The sequence below is a fragment of the Excalfactoria chinensis genome, chromosome 4 (genome assembly GCF_039878825.1).
Source record: "Excalfactoria chinensis isolate bCotChi1 chromosome 4, bCotChi1.hap2, whole genome shotgun sequence".
Taxonomy (NCBI): domain Eukaryota; kingdom Metazoa; phylum Chordata; class Aves; order Galliformes; family Phasianidae; genus Excalfactoria; species Excalfactoria chinensis.
Genome location: NC_092828.1, coordinates 17,422,532 through 17,446,510, shown reverse-complemented (window position 1 = coordinate 17,446,510; position 23,979 = coordinate 17,422,532). Strand labels below are relative to the sequence as shown.

Below are 23,979 nucleotides of genomic sequence, written 5' to 3'. Positions count from 1 at the left end.
ATGACTGAAAACTTCTGGAGTATTTTCATACAGCTAAGCCTTACCTGTATGAAACCAACACTGGTGGGAAAAGTTGTAGAATAAGTAGCGTTAGATGTATAGAACAAATGGAAATCCAGTATGAAGTTTGGATAACATTTCTAAAATGCTTTCCAGCCACTCTTTGAATACGGTCGCTCCCAGCCTCCACCTTACCAAGGATAAGCAGTATGCTGCAGTGAATCGCAAGCAATACCATCACCCAGTGGAATTGCTGAAGCTGTCAGTTTAAAAACTGAAATTTGACAGGGTAAATGAAACGGACTTTCACTCAGTAGTGATCAGACGTAGTTCATCTACTAAGAAAAGATGATCTGTCTTCAGTGATTGAATCCCTGCTTGCTGAAACTCTTCATTAACCAAAGCTCAGTATTATCATCCCATGAGATTAAAATGTTCTGTATTCCACTTGCCTGGATGCCAAGTCTTACAGTAAAATGAGACATTTCTCACAACCTATGCTGCAATTAGCTCAGTCACAATATGCCAGAGAAATGAATAGTAGGTCTCCAATAGAAATGAATTCCTGAAGCAGAGCTGATTTAGGCTGGGCCAGTCTACACACTCCTTCCATTCACACATAACAGTCAGAAGGATTTGATCTGGGGTACTAGGGACAAACTGAATTGAAGCCTGTGGCCATCTTAATACACACCCACCCCAAATTGCTCCTGAGGTAGTCTACATTGCACTGCAACTGAAAATTTATATATGGTCAATTTACAAATGGCTTCAATTACCATTAACCCTGTTTTCTCCAGGAGAAACTATTCATAATTTAAGTTGTCTGAAAACCATTCACACTGATTCCACACTCCCCACCTGCACTGTTACTCACTTGCCAATTTCACTGCAGTTTTGTCACCTGTAGATAGATGGGACTTTAGACAAAAGGTGTTGAGTCTGAAGCATCAGTTACCAGACAACTCCCTTTGAAAAAAAATCACTTTTTGTTGATGCACAGGTAGTGCTAGTTCTCAGAGCGGTGAGATGTTACCAACTTAAACAGCCATTTTTTTTTGGTGTGGTGTTTTGTTTGTTTTTTTTTTTAAGGGAGATGAGGACAGAGACAAAAGATTATCTATATATTCTATACAATCAAAATCACAAGTCTATGCATCATTATGATAGTTATTTGGAAAGGCTTTTTACCTTTAGAATAAAATTAAAGAACTCCAGATCTTCAATATATGAAGCAACTTACAAACTCAAGGGTTATTTCAAGCACAAGCCACTGGATTTCCAAGGCTAACTGTAGCCCGCAAGCTGCCAAGCAGAACTGACACCACCTTTCCCTTCCCAGTACAGTAGCTGTCAAGGTTAATGACAGCATGATAAGCAAAGAAAGTCTGGCCAGATTTCTATGCATAACAAAGAAAAGTTACTTCAAATTGTTAAATGTTTTGTAGTTTTTGTTTGTTTTGAGAGTTCATATACTCCAGGAAAAAGTCTAAAATGAATTAACACTACATAAGATTTTCACTTACGCATTTTCACTTTTCAGAACGGAAGTAAGATTTATTCAACATTAAGTGTAACAACACATCAGAAATCAATATCCACTTATAAAATAAAGCAAAACAACATGAATAAACACAAGAAAATACTGTCTGAGACTCTCCAAGCAGGACATTTCTCATAAGACTCACAGAAAAAAATATGCAAACAAAGACTCGATTCCCAAAAACTCAGATGTTGGGTTGCAGGGATTTTTTTTTGTTGTTTTTGTGTTGTGTTTTGTTTGTTGTTTTTTTCCAGTTGTAAAGCAATATATAGCTAATGGGAGGTAAACTAGAAAGGGGAATGAAATGCATCATGCTGTACAACACCAAAGAAATACTCCAACCGCATTTTTGTACAGCCTTAACAACATGCAGTAGATGAAGTCAAAAGTAAGTATAGTGTGTATATACTAGAGAGACAGAAGCTAGTCAGTCCCAGGGCTTTGTTTCTTACTTCAGTTCAGTTAACAAAAACAAACAGAAGTAAATAGAGGAAGAGCAGAGTCTGCATGGAGGACAACATATCTTCCCAGAACAGTAAAGCCTTTTGAATAAGATTTAAACTGTGTACACATTTATTTGTCTTGGTCCTCTTATTATGTCATTGGAAAAAAAACCTAGAACCAAAGACAGGCTTTGTGCAGATATATACATTTTTATAAAGCTGTAGTTAAAACAAAACAATGCAAGTCACTCAAATTCTGATAATCTTTTCAGTCAGGCATTAATATGCTGAACACTTACTACTAAATCTTTTTTAAACTGAAAATAAGAACAGGGCAAGACAATTCCCAAACAGCCTTGCTAACATATAGGGCAATTTAATTTTTCTGTTGCTTGCAGGAAAACAGTGTGAAAACACACACGCTATACAACTCATTCCACAAAACGAGCCTTTCAGATCAAAAGCTGGGATGTTGGTTCAAATCAGTCCATACCTGGCAGAATTATCTTTTGCCAGTCTCTTTTTTTGGTTGTTGTTGTTACGTGAATTTCTTTTAAACAAACCCCTAAGAACTCCCAAAGTTCTTGTCAGATATTGAAAAGCAAGCAAGCACAGCACACATGCAGTTATTAGAATTAGCCAAATATAATTAACTACAAAGTTCCAAGCAGTAAGGTACATCTACATTCCCCTGGGGAGACTCAGTCCTATTGGGAGATGGATTTCAAAGCTGATACCTGGTTCAATTCAGTTCTCTGCCTTTCACCAATAGACCTCCAGAAATCTGTTCTACCAACAAACTAATAAGCTGGTACAAATATCGAAGATGGGTGTTTCTGCAGAAGACTGATTTTAATTAAATCCAGTAAGAATGGGCTGATGGCCGACAACTCAAAACTGACCTTTATAAGACTGGACATACTGACCTTAAATTTAAATTACTTCAAGTCTGAAAATAATTGGGCAGCATCAAGTTAAGATACAAATAATAATAATAAAAAAAACAAATGAAAGACAATTAATTTAAGACTGATAACTTTACCACTAAAATAAATCGCACCAGTCAATGACATACTTGGCTCAACTGAAGTACAGCAATGTTTATACAACCATATCCAACCATGACTTAAGTCTTTAAAAAAAAAAAAGTAATCTACCACTTGTCTATAAGTAATTCTCAATTACTGAATTTAAAAAAAAAAAAAAAAAAAAAAAGCTGTACTCTAAACACAATTAACTACCATTAGCTGTATATGATTTTTTTCTAACAGTAGAAGAATCGCAAAAAACTGAGCAGAATTAAAGTAAAAGGAATGTAAAGGAGAGTTAATTCAGATGTCATCAACATTAAACGAAGTCACCTTTAAGACATACTACTGAAATCACTATCCAGAACTGCTCTGAGGTCTGGCGATCACTTAAGTTAGTGCTGTAGCTACCAAATCTAAAGCAGGTTTGAAAATGGAATAGAAAGATCAAGGCAATGCCGTGAAGAGTTTGCTCTGCAAACAAAGGTTAATTTCTTGAACAAAGTTACTGATCTGAATGATGAGATTGAAAATATCTCAACCTCCAGCACCAAAAGCTGTGAATATCCTTTAGCCTTCTGATATAGGAGCAGATGATACATGCCTTTGCATTCTTTTTCATTGTATGTGATGAGCAAGGATTGCCCTGTAACACTTGAGATCAACCAATTTCCATTTAAGAGAATTTCAGCAACACATGAAATATATGGAACACATTCTAAATTTGTTAAGCATGAAACTCCCACTCACAGATCAAAAATTGATCAAATACATTTTTACTTTTGAAAGACAGTGGATTGATAAGTACTGCCATCTTGCTTAGGTAACATCAGATGCTAGCAATAGGGAATAACCATTGTTTGAAGTTGTTCTAATTAGCATGAATTAGTGCCTTTTGTTTATGCAAGGGAGGACTAGGTAGAGTTTCAAATCAGTACCACATCAAGTGGGCTGGAAGGGAAAGCCATCTACGAAAAATGTGCGTGAAATTGTTGAACTACTTTAGCCTCAAAATACTGCTATCTAAACATTTACATGATGTCAAGCTATGACACACTACAGGCAAATCCCTTTTCCTGTTGTTATTGGCTATACCCAAATCTGTGTTTAAAAGACAAAAGCAGAAAAGTTTATAAGCACTCGAAATTAAACAGCCTTAGCAAACAGCCATTATTCAACAAAGATGCAACATCCAGGATTAAAATGCCTTGAGCAATTGGGAGCAAGCTGTGTTTCAATCACAAATCACTTTAGTCAGCACATCTAGAACATATTAGAAAACTATGTTCATCACCCTTAACATATTGCACAAGGAGATAAGCAAATGGTAAAGAGGTCCAAGAATTCCGCTATTTGGCTTCAAACAAAAAAAGTTAAACACTTGGGTTTATTTGCATTCTTCTCTCCCGTTTCTAAGTAAATGAAAAATAAATGCCTGTTTGCATATATTATACAATTTAGATAGCAATCCTTCAGAAGCCTATCTTGGAAGTGGACTGAAACTATCCTGATGCTGTAAATGCTGGTGGTGTAAGATACGCTGATTGGAGTTGCTCTATATTCCGCACATGCTCCTTTCCCATATATTCAGAGGCAAAAAAAGCAGAATACTTTAGGCTTCCATTTCTAATGAATTTTATGCATTTAGTCATGAAACTAATACCCAACTCTAGCTTGCATCCATACACATCACAAATAAACACAAGACATCTTGGGTTCCAATGCTTCCAGATAAGGATGGATAGGCTCTGATGGAGAATTTGATGAAAAATTTTCCACATTAGGCAACTGTCCATCAGAAAATACATAGTAATTTGCTACCTAGGTATCAGCAAAGTGGGGAAAGATAAGTATACTGTATGTGTCTGGAACTGTGCAAGTACAATTTCAAATTCCACCATCCACCAAGGAAAAAAAAAATAACAGCTTTAATCTCAAAGAAGTCCACCATAAACTGGTCATAAAGCACTCCCCACAGCAACCAGAAATACCTTTACTAAAGTTTTTGTGCTATAAGGAGAGAGAAAAATCATAGTTTTCAGTAAGGGACTGTGGAAAAGTTTGGCCTTTGGGTTTTGTTCCTTGTCAGTATATTTCTTGATATGAAACCATCATAGACAGACACATAATCCTCCCTGAAGAGGCTAGACAGCATCCACAAAGGGGCCCCCTATCCTGACAAAGGATACTTCAATAAAATGTTTAAGAAAAAAATGATCCTCACTTTCAGAAGGTGATCTTAAAATAGAACATGATTTTAGCTATAAGAGTTCCAACACAAAAAACCAACAACAAAAGCTCTGATCACAGCCATGCAGAGTTTAGAGCTCTAATGTCTAATGATGACATTAGATTGTCCCAAATGACTGTCTTACAGTAGTTCTAGTGGTTGGATCACTGATTGGACTCAGTGGCTGCCAGCTTATTCAAATTACATTAAGCAAAGAGAGGTAAAATTTGGAGGACCTTTTAAAGCTTATAATCTCACTTCTGAGATGTTGACACACCTCAGCTATTCCAGTGCTGAGGGTGGATTTGATGTTTACCAATGAGGATCTGCCCCAGTGTCTATGAACTCAACATCCTTCCTTCACCTCATCAGATGCCTGACAATTTTAGGTTTTTTTAGTAGGGTGGAAAAAAAGCACCAAAAGTTTGAAAAAAAAAAAAAAAACAAAAAAAACAACCAAACAATTCTACAGTAGTCATAACAGCAGGAACACAAGTCATTGATATTGTGGACAAATTAACCTTTAAGGGCTCAATTAAATAATGGAGAAAGCTCCATGAATTTCAATCAATTACAATTTATGCTCCAACACACAATACTTACCTCTTCTGATCATATTAACTTAAGCTTTTAGTTATTATATTTATTGAGTAGCAGCTATAGAGTTACAGGACAGCTGGTGATAAACTGAGTGTTGAAAGCAGGCTGTGCTCCAGAAGCTATCACTATGACAATCTCATTTGTAGAATACTATAACATTTTTCTTCCAGAAGCTGGTAAAATTGTGTATTTTAATAAATACTTTTTTTCACAGCCAATTAAGAAGCTACCACTGCTTCTGTTCTACTTTTCAGTTACAAATACTACAGAAAACTTAATTTGGCTTTTCAGTATTTGAGCTTGCGTGACTTTCACACAAGTTCTCTAGGGAAACTGAAGCAAGGAGCTGGACTAAATCATCTCCAGAGGTCCCTTCCAACCCCTACTACTGTGTGATTAGTAAACCATATACAAATATTTGCACTCTATCAAAAAGCTGCTTTATCTTCTTTGGTAATGGTAGAGACAATTCCTCAACTTAACATTGCAACATCTACCATTCAGCCTCAAATCTTAATTAAAACTCATTTATTGCTATAGCCTTCTCAAGTGCAGACAAAAATTGAACATTTTCTGGTAGTATTTTTCTTTATCTTGTTTTGAAAGCAAATTAAGTTCCTTAATTTTATGCATTTTCCCTTTTTACTTTTTTCAAGTACTTCATAAGTACTTTTAAATATGGACTCTGAAGACTCAGCATGGAGGTGGTTCACCCTGGCAAAAGTCTTTTTACATAGGTGCTTTAGTACAGTCTAACAAGGACAGAGCAAGCAATCTTAGTTCAAGCACATCACTGCTACTTTGTGATGACTATTTTTGCAGTTTTAACTGTTCAGTGATGATTCAGAGAACAATATAATTCCGTTGTTTTCTATTCAACCACTTTTCCTTTTCTCCAAACTTCAAAAATAGTTTATTTTCCCTAAGTTTTTTGAATAGATGATGTTCAATCACTCCCTGACAGACAGCAGAACTCTGGATTCTTTCTGTTCTCTTAAAGAATTAATCAGCGTTCCAGGACTTTTAAGGTACTTAAACATCTCCATCCCAACTTCTAATGTTCCTCTTCTAACCATTTCACTACCCCACTGTAAAGGCTTCTGTTAACATCACCACTACTTACTAAGGACAGAACTAACATATCATTTATGTACAATGGAACCTAAACAGAAAATTACAGAAAAGAAATGCATATCATTGGACTTCTGTTAGATACAGGTTTTTGTTAAAGGCTCCTTACTAGCAAAAAAATTTAGGCAGTCAGTGAATTAATTCTTTCACACAGTACAGCATGAACATATTGGCGAGGAATGAGCCCCTACTCACAGGCCGCTTGCTGGCAGTGGCACCCCATTACTGAGGCAACTAGCATACCCCCTTATGGAAGAGCTGAAACAACTCAGTGAGCGCTGGATAAATTGCTTGTGTTCACTAGAGCAGGAAATATTTCTTTGGAATGTACCTCAAAATAAATTCCTGCTCAGTATTAACATTTTCAGACAAACTGAATAAAAGGCACTGTTACTCAAGCAGTACATTTGTTGTTGCCTACTGTTTAAAAACAAAAAAAGTTTTTCAACAATTAGCTACTGTTGCCCTAAACAGGCTTCCTTGCTACCTCATAGTAATTTCATCTCACTGTATAAAAGCTCAACAAAAACTCTTTCTGAAGCACGTCGAGTCTCACCTTTATGTCTAAAATTATGAGTTAGTATAACAGTATGCATTATAAAATTATACCATTTACTTCAGACATGTCTGGACAGCTAAATCTTAAAACTATACAAAAATAAAGTGTATGAAATCTTACAAAAGAAGGACATTAAGACATTAATAGCTAATCCAAAAAAATATAACAATAACTTATACACAGCAATAAGCATAAGCAATGTAGCCTACAAGAGCTTTGAATAAACAGAACTCTGAAATATGTCTGAAACAAGCATCAGCTAAAATTGGAACATTCCCAAAGCACAATAATGTTTCCAATTTATTATCTTTGCCACAGTACAAACGTTCACAAACCAGATGTCCGTTGTCTGTCAGTCTGTAAACAAAAGCTACTAATCCCCTCCTCATTTTAAGAGGGTGAATATTTTCAGTCCCCAGTCAAGTTTCATATCGATCACTTGCATAAGGAATCAAGAGCTTCTTCTCTTGTTAAATTACACGCAACTATATAAATTTATCATACAGCCTGCAGTGAAGTAAAATCACAGTGACAGTCCTGGGAAAAACATTATCTTTACAGCAGGACTTGAACCATCCTAGTAATAAATGCATTAACAAAGCTTCCCATAGTAAAAGCGTGGCATTTCCATTTCCAGAAATCAAGTCAATTAGAAATCCTAGGTCCTACTTAAAAACCCCAAAAATCTAAAAGTGAAAAGTTTCGTCTTCTCAGTCAAATGTAAGTCTTTCAGTTTCACTTGCAGAGAGACTTTTCCAGTCTGTAAAACAGTAGTGCAATTCAATTAATTCTACTTTTTATTTTTCTTGAAGTCCAGTAGATAAGCGTCCTAGCTCTATGGAAAGATAGGAAGATGCTCCAGTAAACAGTAAACTTTGGCAAGCCCAGGAAGGCTTACTAGTTCATTAAAGCTTTTAAGTCCAAAGTGGCTTAAAAAGGATTTACGAATAAACAAAAGGAAAAAGAAATAAATAGGCAGAAATGAATGTAAACTGTCTGAAATTTTTAATGATTTCTCATTGACAGCTGGCACGATCTTTGACAAGAGAGTCAGTTAAACAGACTTGACCTAGAGAACATCCCATTTGAAAACGGAATGCTCAAATGGAATTACATTCCTAAAGATTTTTAAAAAAGAGTTCTTATAATGTTACTACAGACTTCTTCTGCCCACCTCACTTACACTTCTTCTTAAAGAGACTTTTTATTTTTGATGGCTTTTTGTTTTTTTCACCATTTTGGTACAGGTCCTGTGGGATGCTACTTATCCTAGGGACAGAACAAGCTTCTTGGCTGGGTTTACTATCACTGCCGGCTGAAGAGCATGAGGTGTGCCGAGGCTTTACAACTGGGATTCCACTTGAAAGCTGGTTCATGCTGCAGGACTTCTCCAGAATTCCGTTATAAACTTTGCTTGCAGGGCTAAAAATCATGCTTTTAGTTTCTGCCATGCCTACACAGTCAGGAGAGCCCCTAGATATATCTGCAGTTAGAGAAGAAGAGTCTCCTGTAGATGATTCCTCCAGTGAGAGTTCTTCCCGAGATACTTTCTGAGGAGAAAGCGTCTGGTACATCTCAAGACTAGATGGAGGAGACTGCTTCCTTCCAATGGATGAATTTAACGAGTCACATTCCGAACCTGTTTCCTGTACTTCCCTGAGTCAAAGCAAACAGAGGAGAAAACAATGAAACTTTAATTGCATGGAAAAGGAAATAAATTTAGAATTAACATTAGTCTAAAAGCACCACCCACTTTTCCTTAGTAGTTAATTAACAAAAAAAAAAAAAAAACAAAAAAAAAAAACAAAAAAACAAAAAAAAAACAACACAACACATTAGGTCAGGCATTTTAACTTACAACTTGAATTATATCATTTTATTACCTAAACTTTAGTTAGCTTCTGTAATCGTTTTTGTGGGCAGCAGAATCTGCCCAGAATCAGTCATTTGTATCTCACTGAAAAGAACAAAAACTATCTTTCTGGCACGTGAAGTCAGGAAAAGTTATGAAATGAAAGGAGGAAATTTAAGTCTATCATATATAAGAAGTTTCTTCAGGACAAGTGTCCCTACCTTTCAACAAGCTCATTTGCTCCTTCCAAAAGGAATTTAACCTTTTCCTATGAGGCCATGTAACAAGAGTAGGTACACGCTCAACATGCTGTAAGAATTGTGTTACCATCCATCTTCTCTTCGCCCAGTAGCTGACATTGCTTTTGATCCTAGTTTCAGATGTGAAAGCCAGTAACATATTGTAATGGAGAATCAGGGTTAGTTCAGTGCACCCTGGATTGTAACATTACTTAACTGTATATGACATACTAGCTATTTACATATTCATACCAGACAAGAACACTCTCTGCTCCCTATGAACTGTATTATTTATATTATCCTATAGATTACTTCAATTTTTTGACTTGGTTCAATCTCTAATTCTAAACTGATAGTCTCAAATAATCCTATCAGATTTTCAAGTGCTGTTTGCTAGTCTCCGTACCATTGTTTATCAGCAGAGAAGTAAATGGCTTCCTCCTCCTCTTCAGTTCGATAAAGAGCTGGACAGCTCGACACAGAAAGGATGTCAGGGTCAGGGGAGTGCAAAGCATGCTGAGACTGTGGAGATGATGGCACAACATTGCGTCTTGATCGACACAAGCTACTGCTTCTTGCCAGTGTGCTTGGAGGTTTTACAATGGACCCTGAGGCAAAGAAAAAGCAAACCAAAATCCCCCAAGTGACATTGATGTTAATAATATCTACTCTGAAGACTAAATAATAGGTGTCTGCTTCAGCCACAGTGATTCTTAAGCATCTTCAACATCGCCCAATTATTCAGTGGACACTGTTTAACTGTTTAGAGAGAAGACAGACTGACATCACCTTATACATTCTACTGTTAGATGAAGTGGCTAACAAAGATCCAACTGCAACAATTTTGTGTTTGCCAAATACTGACTGTGCACACCACTGGCTTACTACCCTGTATTGAGAGCAAGACTCCCAAACCCTCTTAAAGCAAGAACAGCAGTGCTAAAATTAGTGCGTTAGGCAATATCCCTGCGTTTTTCTTGTGTAGTGATTTGAAGCTTAAAGAATATGTGAAAGCTTTGCAAGTTAAACATATCCAAAAAGCCAACTGAATTGCATTAGTTGAGAATTAACATTAGACACAGAAGACTAATTTATCATATTCCATTTAAATTAAAAGATAGTTATATATAATTAAGCCTCATTTCAAGCTCAAGAATTTTGATTTGATAACATATTCTTTTACCATGCAAATTGTGAATATTAATGGGTGGAGACTGCAACACAAGAATTGACCATTCAAGCATCTAATATGAAGGGAAAAACTATTATCTTCCTCATCCAATTTCTCATTTGGAAGTTGATTAGGTAGCAATACTTTCATGTAAAGAAACTACAAACCTACTTTCGAGGCAAGCTGTTATCAGCCTCGTATGCCTTCTTCCCACTGCCCCACAAAATGCATCACTTTGCTTAGATAAGACTGTTGAAGATCCTGATGTTGAAGATCTTTATCTAATTCAGAACACCATAGATTCAGGTATTCTTTGGTTTTGTGGTTTTTGTTTGTTTGTTTTTTCTTTTTGGTAAACAAGGATGCCAAGCCCTAACAAAATGCATCTTTTTTTATATACCAGTTTTGCAACTGCTAGATTAGCTTCTCTTCCTGGAATCTCAGAAAAGGTTCAGTTCCTGTTTTCAGTGCAGGAAGTCACAACTGTCACAAAAGAGCAAACAGCTGAACCTTCACCAGTGCTTAGACTTCATGATCTACTGTGCTGAGAGATAAAGAACAGCTTTCAAGTTCCAACATAACAGTTGTCATGTAACTCAAACTTTTTATTATACTTTGAGGAATGCCCTACTGACCTGAAATGCAGGCGCTGACAGCTCAAAAATAAGGTTTTGTCACTACAAAGAAATTTCTAAGAAACAAAAACCTGGAAGTTTACTAAGGTCAAACTACAGAATCCATTCAGGAAACATGTTCTGTGTGTCCAGGTAAATCAGATGCCATTCTACTTGATGGTATAAAAACCAAGACTGAACCATCGTTGAGAGGAATTACAAACATTTTGTTTCCTTGTAGGTGCACACACAGAGGATTATGAAGGATTAAGCTATGGCAACTTAACAACTAGAGTTTTCAAATACAAATGAAATACACTATGTTGAGGAACTAGCAGAATCCCAGTGAGCCAACGGAAAACAGGAAGTTTTATTATCGCCTTTCTTGTAATGCCTTCATTCTGTTCTCAATCATATTTTTCCTAATCCCATTCTGTTCTTCATCTTAAGGACTGATTAAATAGATCTTAAGAAGAGATCAAAGGATGTTGGGCCAGATAACGAACCCAGACTAGTAAGCTCAGTTTTGGTTCATACACTGAAACAGCACTGCTTGTAACTGACCTCTCTGCACACTGCCTTTTATCAGACATTTTACTTCTGTCTTTCCTAGTGTACATTTGCCATTTTTTGTCTGAAGTATGAGAATAAACCTAACCATTATCAACCAATTGCATAACTTTACTATACTTGAACTGATTTCAGCAACATCATTCAGCATATTTTCTCTTTTCCTGCTTCCAAACATCTCCAATTGAGATTTTCATTTATTGTGTTTTTCCTTGTTGTTTTTCATTGAGTACAAACTTGAAAAATCACTTCCATGAAAGCAGGCTCGTGCCTTACCAAAGCTCAGAAGGCACATTTAAAGTTTTTTTGTAGTATTATTGCATCCACTGGTCATCCAAAGAATTTGTTCATAAGGTTTAAATCAAAGTCCTCATTGTAAAGATTATAGAGACAGTATTCTTTAGAAAGTGAACAGAACTTGCAGAAGAAATAGTGTTGCAAGGGTTTTCAGAGAGGCCTGTAGAATACATGCAAGAAGGTTGGTAAGATCAGAAGGAAAGCGTGCCCAAAGCATATGGATTGAAACCAGCTAAGTGGCAAATAGTCCCATTATGCAACTTTAAAACACTAATTCTAATTTCTTCAAGCCCTGGAAGAAAAACATACACATATGACAAAAGTTTCCTCCCTACTTAATTCTCAGCTTGATGCTTCTTGAACAGCTACCTCATCTTTTTGATTTGTTTCCAGAGCCAAGTTAATCACAACTTCCCTGAAAAAAGCTTGTGTTGACATAATGACTCAAGATATCAGGGTGGTCTGAAACCCCAGTGTATATATTTTGATCATAGTTTAACCAAAGCTGGATCTCCCTCCCTCCAGCATTTGGCCTCTGTGCTTTACACTCAAATAACTCAATGCATCTCAACATAAACATTCTCCCTGAAAGCTTCCCTTGGACAACAACAGGAATTTCTTTCAGGCACTGAAGAATGTTTTAATAGATATGTATAACACTGCCTCTCAAAGGATAGGACCTTCCACATAGCTGAAGGGATCCTAGGCAAACTCCATCCCTGTCATCAGAAAGAACAGGTGCACTGAGAGAAATTCAACATTATGGATTATACATGTTTTGTCTAAGTCGCAAGTACAAAACGCAGACTTTCAAAACTTCAGCTGGCTTTGCACCCTGCGTTCCTCCTTCCTGCCCAGTCCCCAACAGTGAGAGGGAATAAAGGCTTTCTCCTTATTACAAAACTCCACTTTCAGTTTATGCAAGCCTCAAAGGAGACCTGAAAAAGTTACCTCAAATTTTATTTCTTCTGACTTTGTTCCAACTCTGTATTATTTTTAGCACTCTCCTCTCACTTGACTTTAAAATCCCATCCCTCCAACACTTTTTCCCTTCCTTTATATTGAACTTAACACTTACCGTGAAACTGTGAAACTATTGGAGGAGTATCTTCATCTAAGTCATCAACTCCCCCTGCAATTGGATAAGGAGGAATGGAGACTCGGGGCATAACTACCCAGCTGTGATCAGAGTAGAGAGAGGAGGTCAAGCTGGGTAGCCCAGAATTGTGCGCTATTTGAAAACCACAAATCTTCTCAATCTGTTGCCATCGATAAAGACGCTCCCGCAAGCAGGTTGTCAACTCAGACAGTGCTTTCCTGAAGAAAATCACAAATTAAAATTATATTTTTAATGACAAAGCAACCACTGTGCAGTCATTCTAGAATACCTCAAGGTCTGTTAAGACTGCCCAAATATTCCCAACATCAATGTATTTTAATCTATCCACATAAAAATGCAAAAACATTAAGTTCCATAACTCCAATTCAATTGCTTCAGGAACACAGAACTTGCTTCCCTCCAAGAAAAAAAAACAAAAAAAAACACATCTTGGTATTAGTCTTACTTGGCTTCAAGGATTTTATGGTCCACTTCATCCAGTGAAGAGCTGTGTGCAACGTGTAATGTTCCAAACACAGTGCTTCTCTTCTTTTTTATCTTTTCTGCCTAAGAAGCAGAAATGCACAAATTAAATGCTTAATGCATACAGCAATATATATGCAAAATGGATGAATAGTATAAACCAGCCCAAAGCAGAAAAGATATCCACACACTTACCTGAGTAATTTGTATTTAACGTTAAATTTATTTAGCAAAATATTGGTCTTTACAAAACAGTGAAGTCATTACCTCATCTTTGGCGATTGCTAATTGCATTTCAGCATGCTGTCTTTTGATATTGTAATATTGTACTTCCACTTCATGCGTTAACTGAAGCCACTTCTGCAATGCTTCAGGAACTGACCAATTACTCCTCAGCTCAAATTCCTTCTCAGCCTTTTTTAAAGCCATGCGCACCTGACAATCAAAAAGAAATGAAAGCATCACCAAGACTATCATTAGAACTGACAGCAAAAAAAAAAGTAAAATATAAACATCTTTCTACCACACAGCAGCATACTCAGGCTTTACAAATCTTTTGCAAGTGTCACTCTTCTCAGGAAGTATAGCAAACATTTCTGAAACTATACAAGGGCTGCTCTGAATGTTATACCTCCTGCTACACTGGCCCACAACATATATCTGACCTGCTTCTACTAAGAAGAACAAAACAAAGCCAGTTGTTCCACTAGTTCCCATATGAAAACAATGCAGTAAAACTTCTGTAATCCTGTTCCTTGCATCTGATTACATGAGCTCCTAATATCACAAGGTCTTACATAATAAAATACCCCGAAACTATAATGACAATTGACACACTTTTGTTTTAAGTATGTTTAGACTTCTCCATTCAAATCTAGCATCAGAGAAAGACTATTTTAAATACTCCTAAACTCTAATAAAGCAAGAACTCATTTAAGTCAGCATTCAAATACAGTTTGCAGATACCTGCACCAGCTCCTCCTCTGCATATTTGAGCCTGCTGAGCTCACATTCAGCTCCCTCCCTCAACTCCCTTAGGCGATGAGCTTCTCGTTTGGCATCATTGATCTCATCCATCATTTTGCGCTCCAGATTTTGCTTTTCCACAGCTACATTTCTATTCTCTTCCTGTGCTTTCTCAAGCCTTCACAATCAAACAGAAAAAAATGAGAAAACACACAGCAGGTTTGTTAGATGTTACCATCCTCCAGAGAATGGAAATGTGTTCAACATCACAACTATACAAATTGAATGGATATAAATTGAAACCGAAGACTCCCTCTGGACGCCAGGAAGAACGCCTGTGCTGTGCAGGTGAGCAAGCACTGGCACAAGGTGCCCAGAGAGCCCGTGGAGTCTCCCTCCTTGGAGATCTTCAAAAGCCACCTTGATGCAGTCCTGGGCAACCTGCTCTGAGTTGGACTGAACAGCCTCCAGGGATCCCTTCCCACCTCAGCCATTCTGTGACAATAAAAACTGAACAAGCTGCATGAATCTGCAGCATCATGTTGAGATGTTCATAGTGTCAAGTAAAACACATCGACTTTTTGCTGAGCCTTCATTAAAGGTAATAAGATCAAAGTATCAGTTCCCATAGAAAATTGAGTTACAAACATACCAAAAAAAACCTAACAACTTTCGTAACACTAAACAAGCAATATAATCAGTCACAGTGTGATTCCATCTTAAGAACTAAAAAGAGATGAAACATGCTTCCATGTTGTCACTTTAAAGTACATAATATAGATTCCAAAGTGAAAATAATCATACCTACTTCTAAATCATTAGATAAAGATGGAACCTCTATTCTCTACTCATATCTTTCTTTCAATCATATCATATCTATCATATCATATCATACTTTCTATCACAATCTCAAGTACCCAGGAGCAATACCTACCCAAATCCCCATCAGCACTGAGGTAACAGTTTTCATTTTAAAAAATGAACAAAATCCAAAGGAAACTTAAGGCAAGAGGTTTTTTTGTAAGTGGTCTGTATTCAAACTTCACTTCAAAAAGAAATCAAGGACAACATTAACTTTTGTTTTTGTTTTTATACCTTTCCTGCAAGTCAAGAAGACTTTGTTCTGCTGTTTGCAGACTTTCCAAGTCCTTCATCATTTTTGTGATGTGTTCTTTTGAGGTTCTGTTCTGTGTATATGCAAACCAGCAGCCTCCAAAACCAATAACTATGGAAACTGTTAATACAAAATCCTTCATCCAATTGTGAGGGGGACCTGTACAGAGAATAACACAATCATTAACTGCTTCGTAGGTACAGAAATCACAATAATGTGTTAGTGGTGGCTTTTTTGTGTGTGTGTGTATGCATTGTGGTGTTTTTTTCCTTCCTGCACAGCATAGGCTGTGATTAAACCTGATGTTAAACAGAATTCCTACGCATTTCATACTTCAAGCTAACTCAAAAAACTCCTGTTCATTTAAAAATAAAAAGGTAAGGTAAAAAAATTACTAACGTGTAAGAGGTCCAAATAAAACAACATCCAAGGCTTTAAGCTGAAGTTTCTGTCTATGGCTCCGGTCAATTATTTTCAGGTGAGAGATCATGAAAGCGTGTTCATTTACTGCTATCCTGTTAATGAAAAACAACACATCACATACTTCAAACTGTACTCAAAACATTTCTTGAAGAAAATGCAACCACACTATACAGAATTTTCCAGTTAGATAGACTGTGATCAAGCAATTAGATTAAGAGATACAATACAATGATAGTTTTGCTATGAAAAACCACGTGGTCAAGGAAAAACAATCAAACCATAGCACTACTCTTTCTGGAATATTCATGAAATAAATCCCTCTGGTATGGCTAAAAGCAATGACTTATCTATAAACTTGTGACAACAACTCACCAATATCCACAAAAATTATGCTCAAGTGAAAAGTGTTTCTGCAGATAGTTCTGATGCATACCCATGCAATACATTCAAAGTTGTCCAAAAGAAATTGAGCTAATATAAATATAATGTAAGTCAGTGATAAAAGCTTTGATAGAAAGAGATAAAACTAAGATGAAAGGAATAGCAGGAAAGAAAACTGTATCTAGAATTACTTCAGCAGAAAAACATTAGCCAGCCTTTAGAAGCACTATGGCTATTCGGTGTATCATTTGAAACTAATTCACAAGAAATATTCACCTGGGAAGTGTTGTTCCATTAACGTTGCTCTCCCTAAAATTCTTTTCATACTGGGGCAGTTCAACAAATTCTGACAGCCACTGAAGAGTGTCCTCTTGAGTCCAGTTATGAACTGAGAAAAAAAAGGTTTTGATTAATTCCAGCAAAAAACAGTAAGAAGACATTGTAGACAAACAGTAGAAAAAAAAAAAAAAAAATGAAGTTACAATGAGTAAGAGAGTTTAGCCAAAAAGAACTGCAGACAAATTAACATTTACATTAACCAATGTATGGCAATAATTTAAGTTAACATAACAAAATTCCACCCAGGAACCTGCTCCCATTTTCACAGAGACTTGTGAAACTAACCACAAAATGGGAGCACAGAAGTGAGTAAGATGGGGAGAGTGAAAGAAAATACTGAAAGACAGTAGATATGTGACAACAAAACACATCAACTTCTTAAAAGTCCAAGATTTGTGTTATACACACTTGTATTCCTGCTACAAAAAATGTTTAAATTAATTCAAAAATCTCGAGTATATAATGGCAGGAGTCGATACAACTTGTCATAGCTATAAATGCTCTAAGTAAATAAAGAAATACTATCCATAGATTTTAACCCCAAAAACCAATTCCAGCCATCACAGTCCAGCTGCCACAGCTTCAAGCTTCACACTGACAAATTAAAAAGGCAATTGTTTTGTCCCATTTCTTCCCTTGCCTTTGCACCAAACCTGTTCTCCAGATGTTGATCTTCAGACTCCATTTTGTCATAATACTCTAAACTTTGATAAAAGATGGTTCAAGTCTATTTACAAACAGATCCTTTCCACATTGCAAAGATTCTTAACTGTTTCTTTAATGTGAAACCATCAGATTCACAGGTCTTCCTAAGAATATCAAAAGGTTAGTCAAGATCATCCAAGATAGTCCTTAACTGCATCATACAAGTACTACATTCACAGATTCAAAGCAAGTGCACTGTCTGAATTAGAAAATGTCATCTCAAATAGCTACTACACACTGGAGACCTCACTGCTGACAGTACAGACCGCACCATTCTGGAAGCGGCAATTCGATGAGTTTACAAATAGAACTTTCAAGTTTCACTTGAAAGTTTTCTGCAATCATACTGTTAAAAATCAAAGTGAAATTGTTTATGTTTTTAATAAAAATTCAATAATATTAAACTTCTTATTGAAGAAGTATATACATTGAAGTTGCTTATAATAAATTACTTCTGCTCTATTGCAGAGACAAAAAGGTACAATGTCTCCTTCACAAAACATTGAAGAAAGTTCCCAAAATCATCTAGTTATCATTAGGAAAAAAGTCACTTTCCTATTCATTACCCATCACAGTACCAGATACCTCCATTAATAAAGAAACTTCATAAAGCATCAAGGTCGATCAGTTCTGAACTAAAATGAGAGCTTACACTTGCTGTGATCTTCTCATACAGTTTCCCTCTGACCAAAAAAGTAAATGCTATTAACAGTTATACATAGGTCTGCCTATCTAAATGACCTTTCTCAACTTTAAGAATAATCATAATGTGGAGTCAACTCTTATTCTAGGGTTTCACGTTCTGAATCTGTCCACAAGAAAGCTAGCTTTGTCTGATAAAAACAAAGCCGTAAGGAACAAGTGTTTTTCCTTTTAATAAACGTCTCCTGGTTTGACCTTCAACACCAACATAGCAATCAGACTGCCTGTTTCAGTTCTACAGAAACCCACAGCAAATTAGCTGTCTGACTAAAAGACTGTATATCACACTGTGAAAGCATAGAAGTTTCATGCTTGTCTAGATCTTAGTTCACATCACTGTAATCACTAGATTGGCAAGAACCCTTGGATTCAGGAAATACCTTTGCTTTTTTGATTTGTATTTAACCATATCATACTTCCCATGTCCACAGAAACCATCTTACAAACAGCTACCTCCACTATGACACTACTCAGTCAATGTTAAAGAAAATACAATTAAGCCTGAGTCTTGTGACTTACAAAAGCAACTAAACTGTACATACTTGCAATTTATTTTTTCTGATTCCAAAAAACAGTACACTTCATTAAGTCAGAGATCATTCTCCCCCCATAAAAAAAAGAGATGCAAGAAAAGCCTTTTCCAGGAGTCAACAGCTTTCCAAAGGTATAAGAGAAATGTTAGAATAGTTCCAAGGGTCAGTCTCTTAATTAAATAGAGATTAAAAAGAATAAGACAACAAAGATCCAGGGGGGGAGGAGGGGGGGAGGGGGCTGATCCAGATGTCAGTAAGAATATAATCCAAAGCAAAGTAAAACTATACAGTGTCATACACCAGGTCTGCTAAGTCCTAGACCTGACAGTCTTTCCATTTTTATAGACAAATTCCTGCATCCAAGCAAAGACCAGACAGTAGCTAAATAAAAACACTGCCAACTTTTCCTCATGTATGAGAAGTTATTTTCCTTGATCCTTGATCCAAAATTGATCATGTTCCCCCTCACTCAAGCTCTGCTATCCACAGCTAAAAATTCAACTGCAGAACAAGCTCCTAATTCCCTACAGGATCTGTCAAGTACATCCCACTTACTCAGAAGCAAGTAAGAAATAATTATCTGATTAACTGATCCAGTGGCAAACAAGTGTGGCTGTAAAAGAGGATGTGCAATTAACTAATGAGTGAAAGTAATCAGCAGCTGGAAAACAGCACACATGCATGCTGCTTCCAAATCTGAAGAAATGTGTGGTGTTTCTAACCATCCAGCAGGGGAAAGAGGATTGTAATAAACTGGAGAGAGTGAAGCAACAACAATCAATGGATTGAACAATGAAATTAAGAAATTTTACACAGCAAGCTTAACCTCAAGAAAAGACACTTGCAACCAAACTCATGTTTAGAGAGGAGTTAGAGCAAGGCTCAGAGTTCCTCTGTAAATAATTAGTAGCAGAATAAAAATAAGGTGCTTTGAGAAACAAATTGTACAGAAAAAATAAAACTTCAAATCTGATAGAGGACAATATTTTCAGTACACAGAAATGATTCAGTTTTTAGAAGTGCATAAAGAAAAACATCAGGATAAATGAAAAGTAACAAAACTTTGGTCACATACCCTCTCCCCTTAACATCACAAAGAGCAAACTAGTTGCCCTGAGCAACACTAGAAGGTACTACCATCACACCCAAACATTTGGGCAGACTGAGATACCATTTAGTTTGTAAAAAAGTACACTTGTTTCCCATATGAAGCTCAGTTTCCACATTTAGAAACTGCTTCCAATGTACACAATTTCTTTGTAGAAATTGTCAGATTTTGACCTTTTACTTTCTATGCAATAGTTAGTTGCTTTTTCATCTCTTCGTTTTATTTAAAAGCAACAGAAAACAGCTTTCAGCTGGATGGCAAACTAGGGAATGAGGGCAGACCCAGGGACTTTCCTGGGAAACCAGAAACAAGCATTCCATAATAGATACGTCCTTGGAGCTTCCTTTTAGCACCACAGAAGCTTCCTTCAACTTAAGAAGAAATTCCTTTAGGTACCTGTAATGTTTGAGAGTATTGAGAGCATAATACAAAAACAAACTGCAGTTTACCTTGTCATTTTATAAAGCCAACCTTCATGTTAGACAGCTTACTCCAGATTCCAAAATGATGCTGAGCAACGAGTGCTCTACCCAAAGCTTTATCCTACAGAAAACTACTTTGGTGTTTGTAAGTTGTTGTATGCCTGCTTGCAATCTACTTCCACACAAGTGAAATTCTAATACTAGGTCTGTATGTCCCTACCTTTTCAAGATGGAACCTCAACTTCCCTTTCCTGAAGCACCACAGTAGAGCCCTCGAAAACTGATTTACATCAGCCATAACATTCAAGCTTTCTTTTTACTTATCTTCTATACAGTATATGCCAGTCAGAAGTACCACCTGACTTGTCTCCACTAAGACCTTACAACCAGTATAGACATTTATCCCTCAACAGCATACAGTAGTGAAAAGAAAGCTGGCCTTCATTCGGCAGAAGCAGCAACAGCCTGCTGAAACATGATACAGGAGAACTGACGACATGAGCGTACTCAAAGGCAAGCAGGCAGCTGCAGTTCACCTCCATCAGCACTGCCAGTTTGAATGTGACAGCTTCAAGTGTGCTGAGGGAGTGACTTTTCCTTATTTTCATCACCCAGAAAGAATACAGTAGATAGCGGATAGAGGAGCAGCAACTAAACGGCTCTAACTTAAATGCATATGGCATTAAAGAGTAATCGTAGTAACCTTCCATGTCATACCTATTTCTACAAGTAACTATCTTGAGAGACAGTATGTCAGCAACATGCCTTGGGCAGGCAGGTGTAAAAGCCACAGTGTTCACACCCCAGTGCAGCACTCAGTCTCTAGATTTGCTTCAGCTGTTCTATTCTAGATACCAATTTTGGTGTTTCTTGTTAACAAACAGCTGTAAAAACATGCTTGAAGGTGAAGGTAGCAAGATGACCCTGTATGGAGCTGTTCCTTGCAAACCCATATTCATTGTCCATTAGGAGATCAGGCAATAGATATACCGTTATTCATGTTGAACTTATCACATAGAATACAGGGAGGCAGCTGGAAAGTAAAAAATTACAGTTATCAGTCCCAATACTCTTATGGGCCTCCAACACCTTTCACAGGTCAGAATACATAGAACAGTAAGTAGTGAATGACAGCCATATTTTGAAAGCTGAGAACAGACTAATCAGGCAAAAGCAACACAGAATCACTTTGGTTTATGTTTATGACAAGCATGTGAAAGGAGTCCAAGGTTTTTACTGTAGCAGCACCTGCAGCAGCTGCATTATGCAAAATATTCTGCAACCAGTTCTTAACAATTTTTAATTTACATTAGGTAAATGGTGACCCTATCTTTCCAACAGCGTAGCACTAAAAGCACAAGTTTAATTCCCCTTCATGCAGAATGCCTGTCTGCAGTACTGTACCCTCCTGCTCCAAATGGCACGCAGCCTTACATAACCCAGCCTTAGCCAAGCCCTGCACACGTGTTTCCAGCCTCCGGTATTTAAAACCTGAGACAGTAAACGAATTAGAAAGTGCAAGGCAACCATAACATCTTTGTGGCATGCAGCTTAGACCCAGCCTCTGCAACAACACTCGTGAAATATTACCTCAGATTAAAACAGGTGATCACACATAAATAAAGACTTACAAAAAAAAAAAAAAAAAAAAAAAAAAAAACACCTTTTCCTCTAATAAAGAAGGAACTAAATTTCAGGTTACCTTCATTTAACAGAGAAAGAAAAAATACAGGACAAGGGGGACAAGGGAGAAGCTTTTTTGTATTATAGAACAGTTCAGTGGATGCACTCACTACAGATTAGACATCAAATAAGCCATAAAGGCAAAAGAATGGCTTGCAAAATTCTCTTTTATAGATTTTTACATTCAATCTGTCAAAAATAAACAACTCATTAACTCCAGATTTGACCAGCATATTTTTGTTTTGATACCAAAATAATAATAATAATAATCAAGCCCAGAGTGCAGCACCCTGTCCATTCCCCAAGACAAGTCAGAGAGGATGCCCAGCTGAAGGCTCCTGCCCTGTTTGTACAGAATTCCTTAGTAGGGGAGGCTGGGCACCTAAACACCTCTTCTGGTAGTAGCCGAATTTACATACTCTTTGTCCATTAGGGAGACAAAAACCTAAAAATTTGACTGAGCAGAAGCAGCAGAACAAGTTCATCCATCATCACCTCTGTGCTGCAGCTACTGCTTCTTAAAGGACCCTTGTAAACAACAAAAAAAACACATGAGGTGGTGACTCTTCACCTTTAACTCAGCAGTAACTAAGCCTGATGAACAGATGAAGTACTCTGCACATGCACAATTGATGATGTGTTAAAAAGACAGACAAATGCCCTAAGACAAGCAGAGGAACCATAATGAAAATGCATATATATGCAAAAAGATCAGCACTAATAGAAATCACAAGGCTTTTAAGAAACCTGTGCTTTCTAGGCTGAAAACAAGCTATGCTAGTTCTGAGCCACTCCTCTGAAAAGAATTCTGTCTCTCCATGGACTTAAGATTGAGATTAAAAAATTCAAATAATCGGTATCATCAACAAAACTAAGAGACATCTGTTTTGTACTAAGGACTCACCAAAACTGTCTGGCAATGGAACAACCAACAATAGCCTAAATGATGATTTAAGCTATAACATGGTTCTTCTTTGGAAGGCAAAACATAGTAGTCCTGGAATTCCTTGAACTTGTGCCAGCGCAGACTGTGCCTTACATATTGAGCCAGATAGCAACATCATGCCAGAAGTAGTTAAATAGAAATATTCTAAAGCTTTTCTTGCTTCAAACTTTGTCCATCTTGCATCATAAAAAGCAACCGTGAGCTGTTTGATAAACACTGAAGAGAAACAACCACACAAAGTAATCTTTATGGAAAGGGCAATTCTATTAAGTATAAACACCTTCTAGATGTATTGTTTCTTAGTTTCTGAATAAGCAGAGGTGACAAGGGCACTATTTGGAGCTTGTATAAGTCACACAATGTTTTGCTGAGCAAAGCCTTCATCTACTGATACCACTACTTACACTGCTTTCCACACTCTTGATTAATGTTGTCAAATTGCATTAAACTGGCACTACAAACTAGCAGCACTTAAATCAGAATTCCTAAAATGTCTAGAAAGGAAAAGTAGTATCTTCCATGTTTCCCCAAGTCAAATGAAAATAGATGAGAGGATTCACACTTTCTACCGGTCACCAAAACCAAGCATGTTTATAGAAGAAATTCAGAGACATTTCAAGACTACTTAGGTTTACTTTTAAGTTCTGAAAGCAGTGAAAAGGTTGGTAATCACAAAAACAAGAGTTTGGGAATCTCTAAATTACAAAAATTTAAGTGAATTTAAAACACCTGAACAACTTTTCATCTTATGAGGAAAAATTAAAAGAGGATAAAGTAAATAAGAAAGCATCTCCAACA

The 23,979-nt window shown here is 36.8% G+C and overlaps 1 protein-coding gene across 2 annotated transcripts in view; it reads right to left on the bottom strand.

The window, feature by feature from the left end:
- Window positions 1–7,346: 7,346 nt before the first annotated feature.
- STIM2 (stromal interaction molecule 2) overlaps window positions 7,347–23,979 on the bottom strand; it is a 58,298-nt gene continuing 41,665 nt past the window's right edge. The window contains exons 4-13 of one of the 2 annotated variants that reach the window (XM_072334800.1): window positions 17,020–17,131; window positions 16,339–16,454; window positions 15,921–16,098; window positions 14,826–15,003; window positions 14,127–14,294; window positions 13,843–13,943; window positions 13,356–13,594; window positions 10,032–10,233; window positions 9,608–9,756; window positions 8,766–9,190 (exon numbers count right to left, since the gene is read on the bottom strand). In XM_072334800.1, the coding sequence (XP_072190901.1) occupies window positions 9,153–9,190; window positions 9,608–9,756; window positions 10,032–10,233; window positions 13,356–13,594; window positions 13,843–13,943; window positions 14,127–14,294; window positions 14,826–15,003; window positions 15,921–16,098; window positions 16,339–16,454; window positions 17,020–17,131 (1,481 nt within the window). In that variant the 3' untranslated portion in view covers window positions 8,766–9,152. Of the gene's footprint in view, window positions 9,191–9,607; window positions 9,757–10,031; window positions 10,234–13,355; window positions 13,595–13,842; window positions 13,944–14,126; window positions 14,295–14,825; window positions 15,004–15,920; window positions 16,099–16,338; window positions 16,455–17,019; window positions 17,132–23,979 lie in introns of both variants that reach the window. The other variant, XM_072334799.1, reaches the window with a different exon arrangement.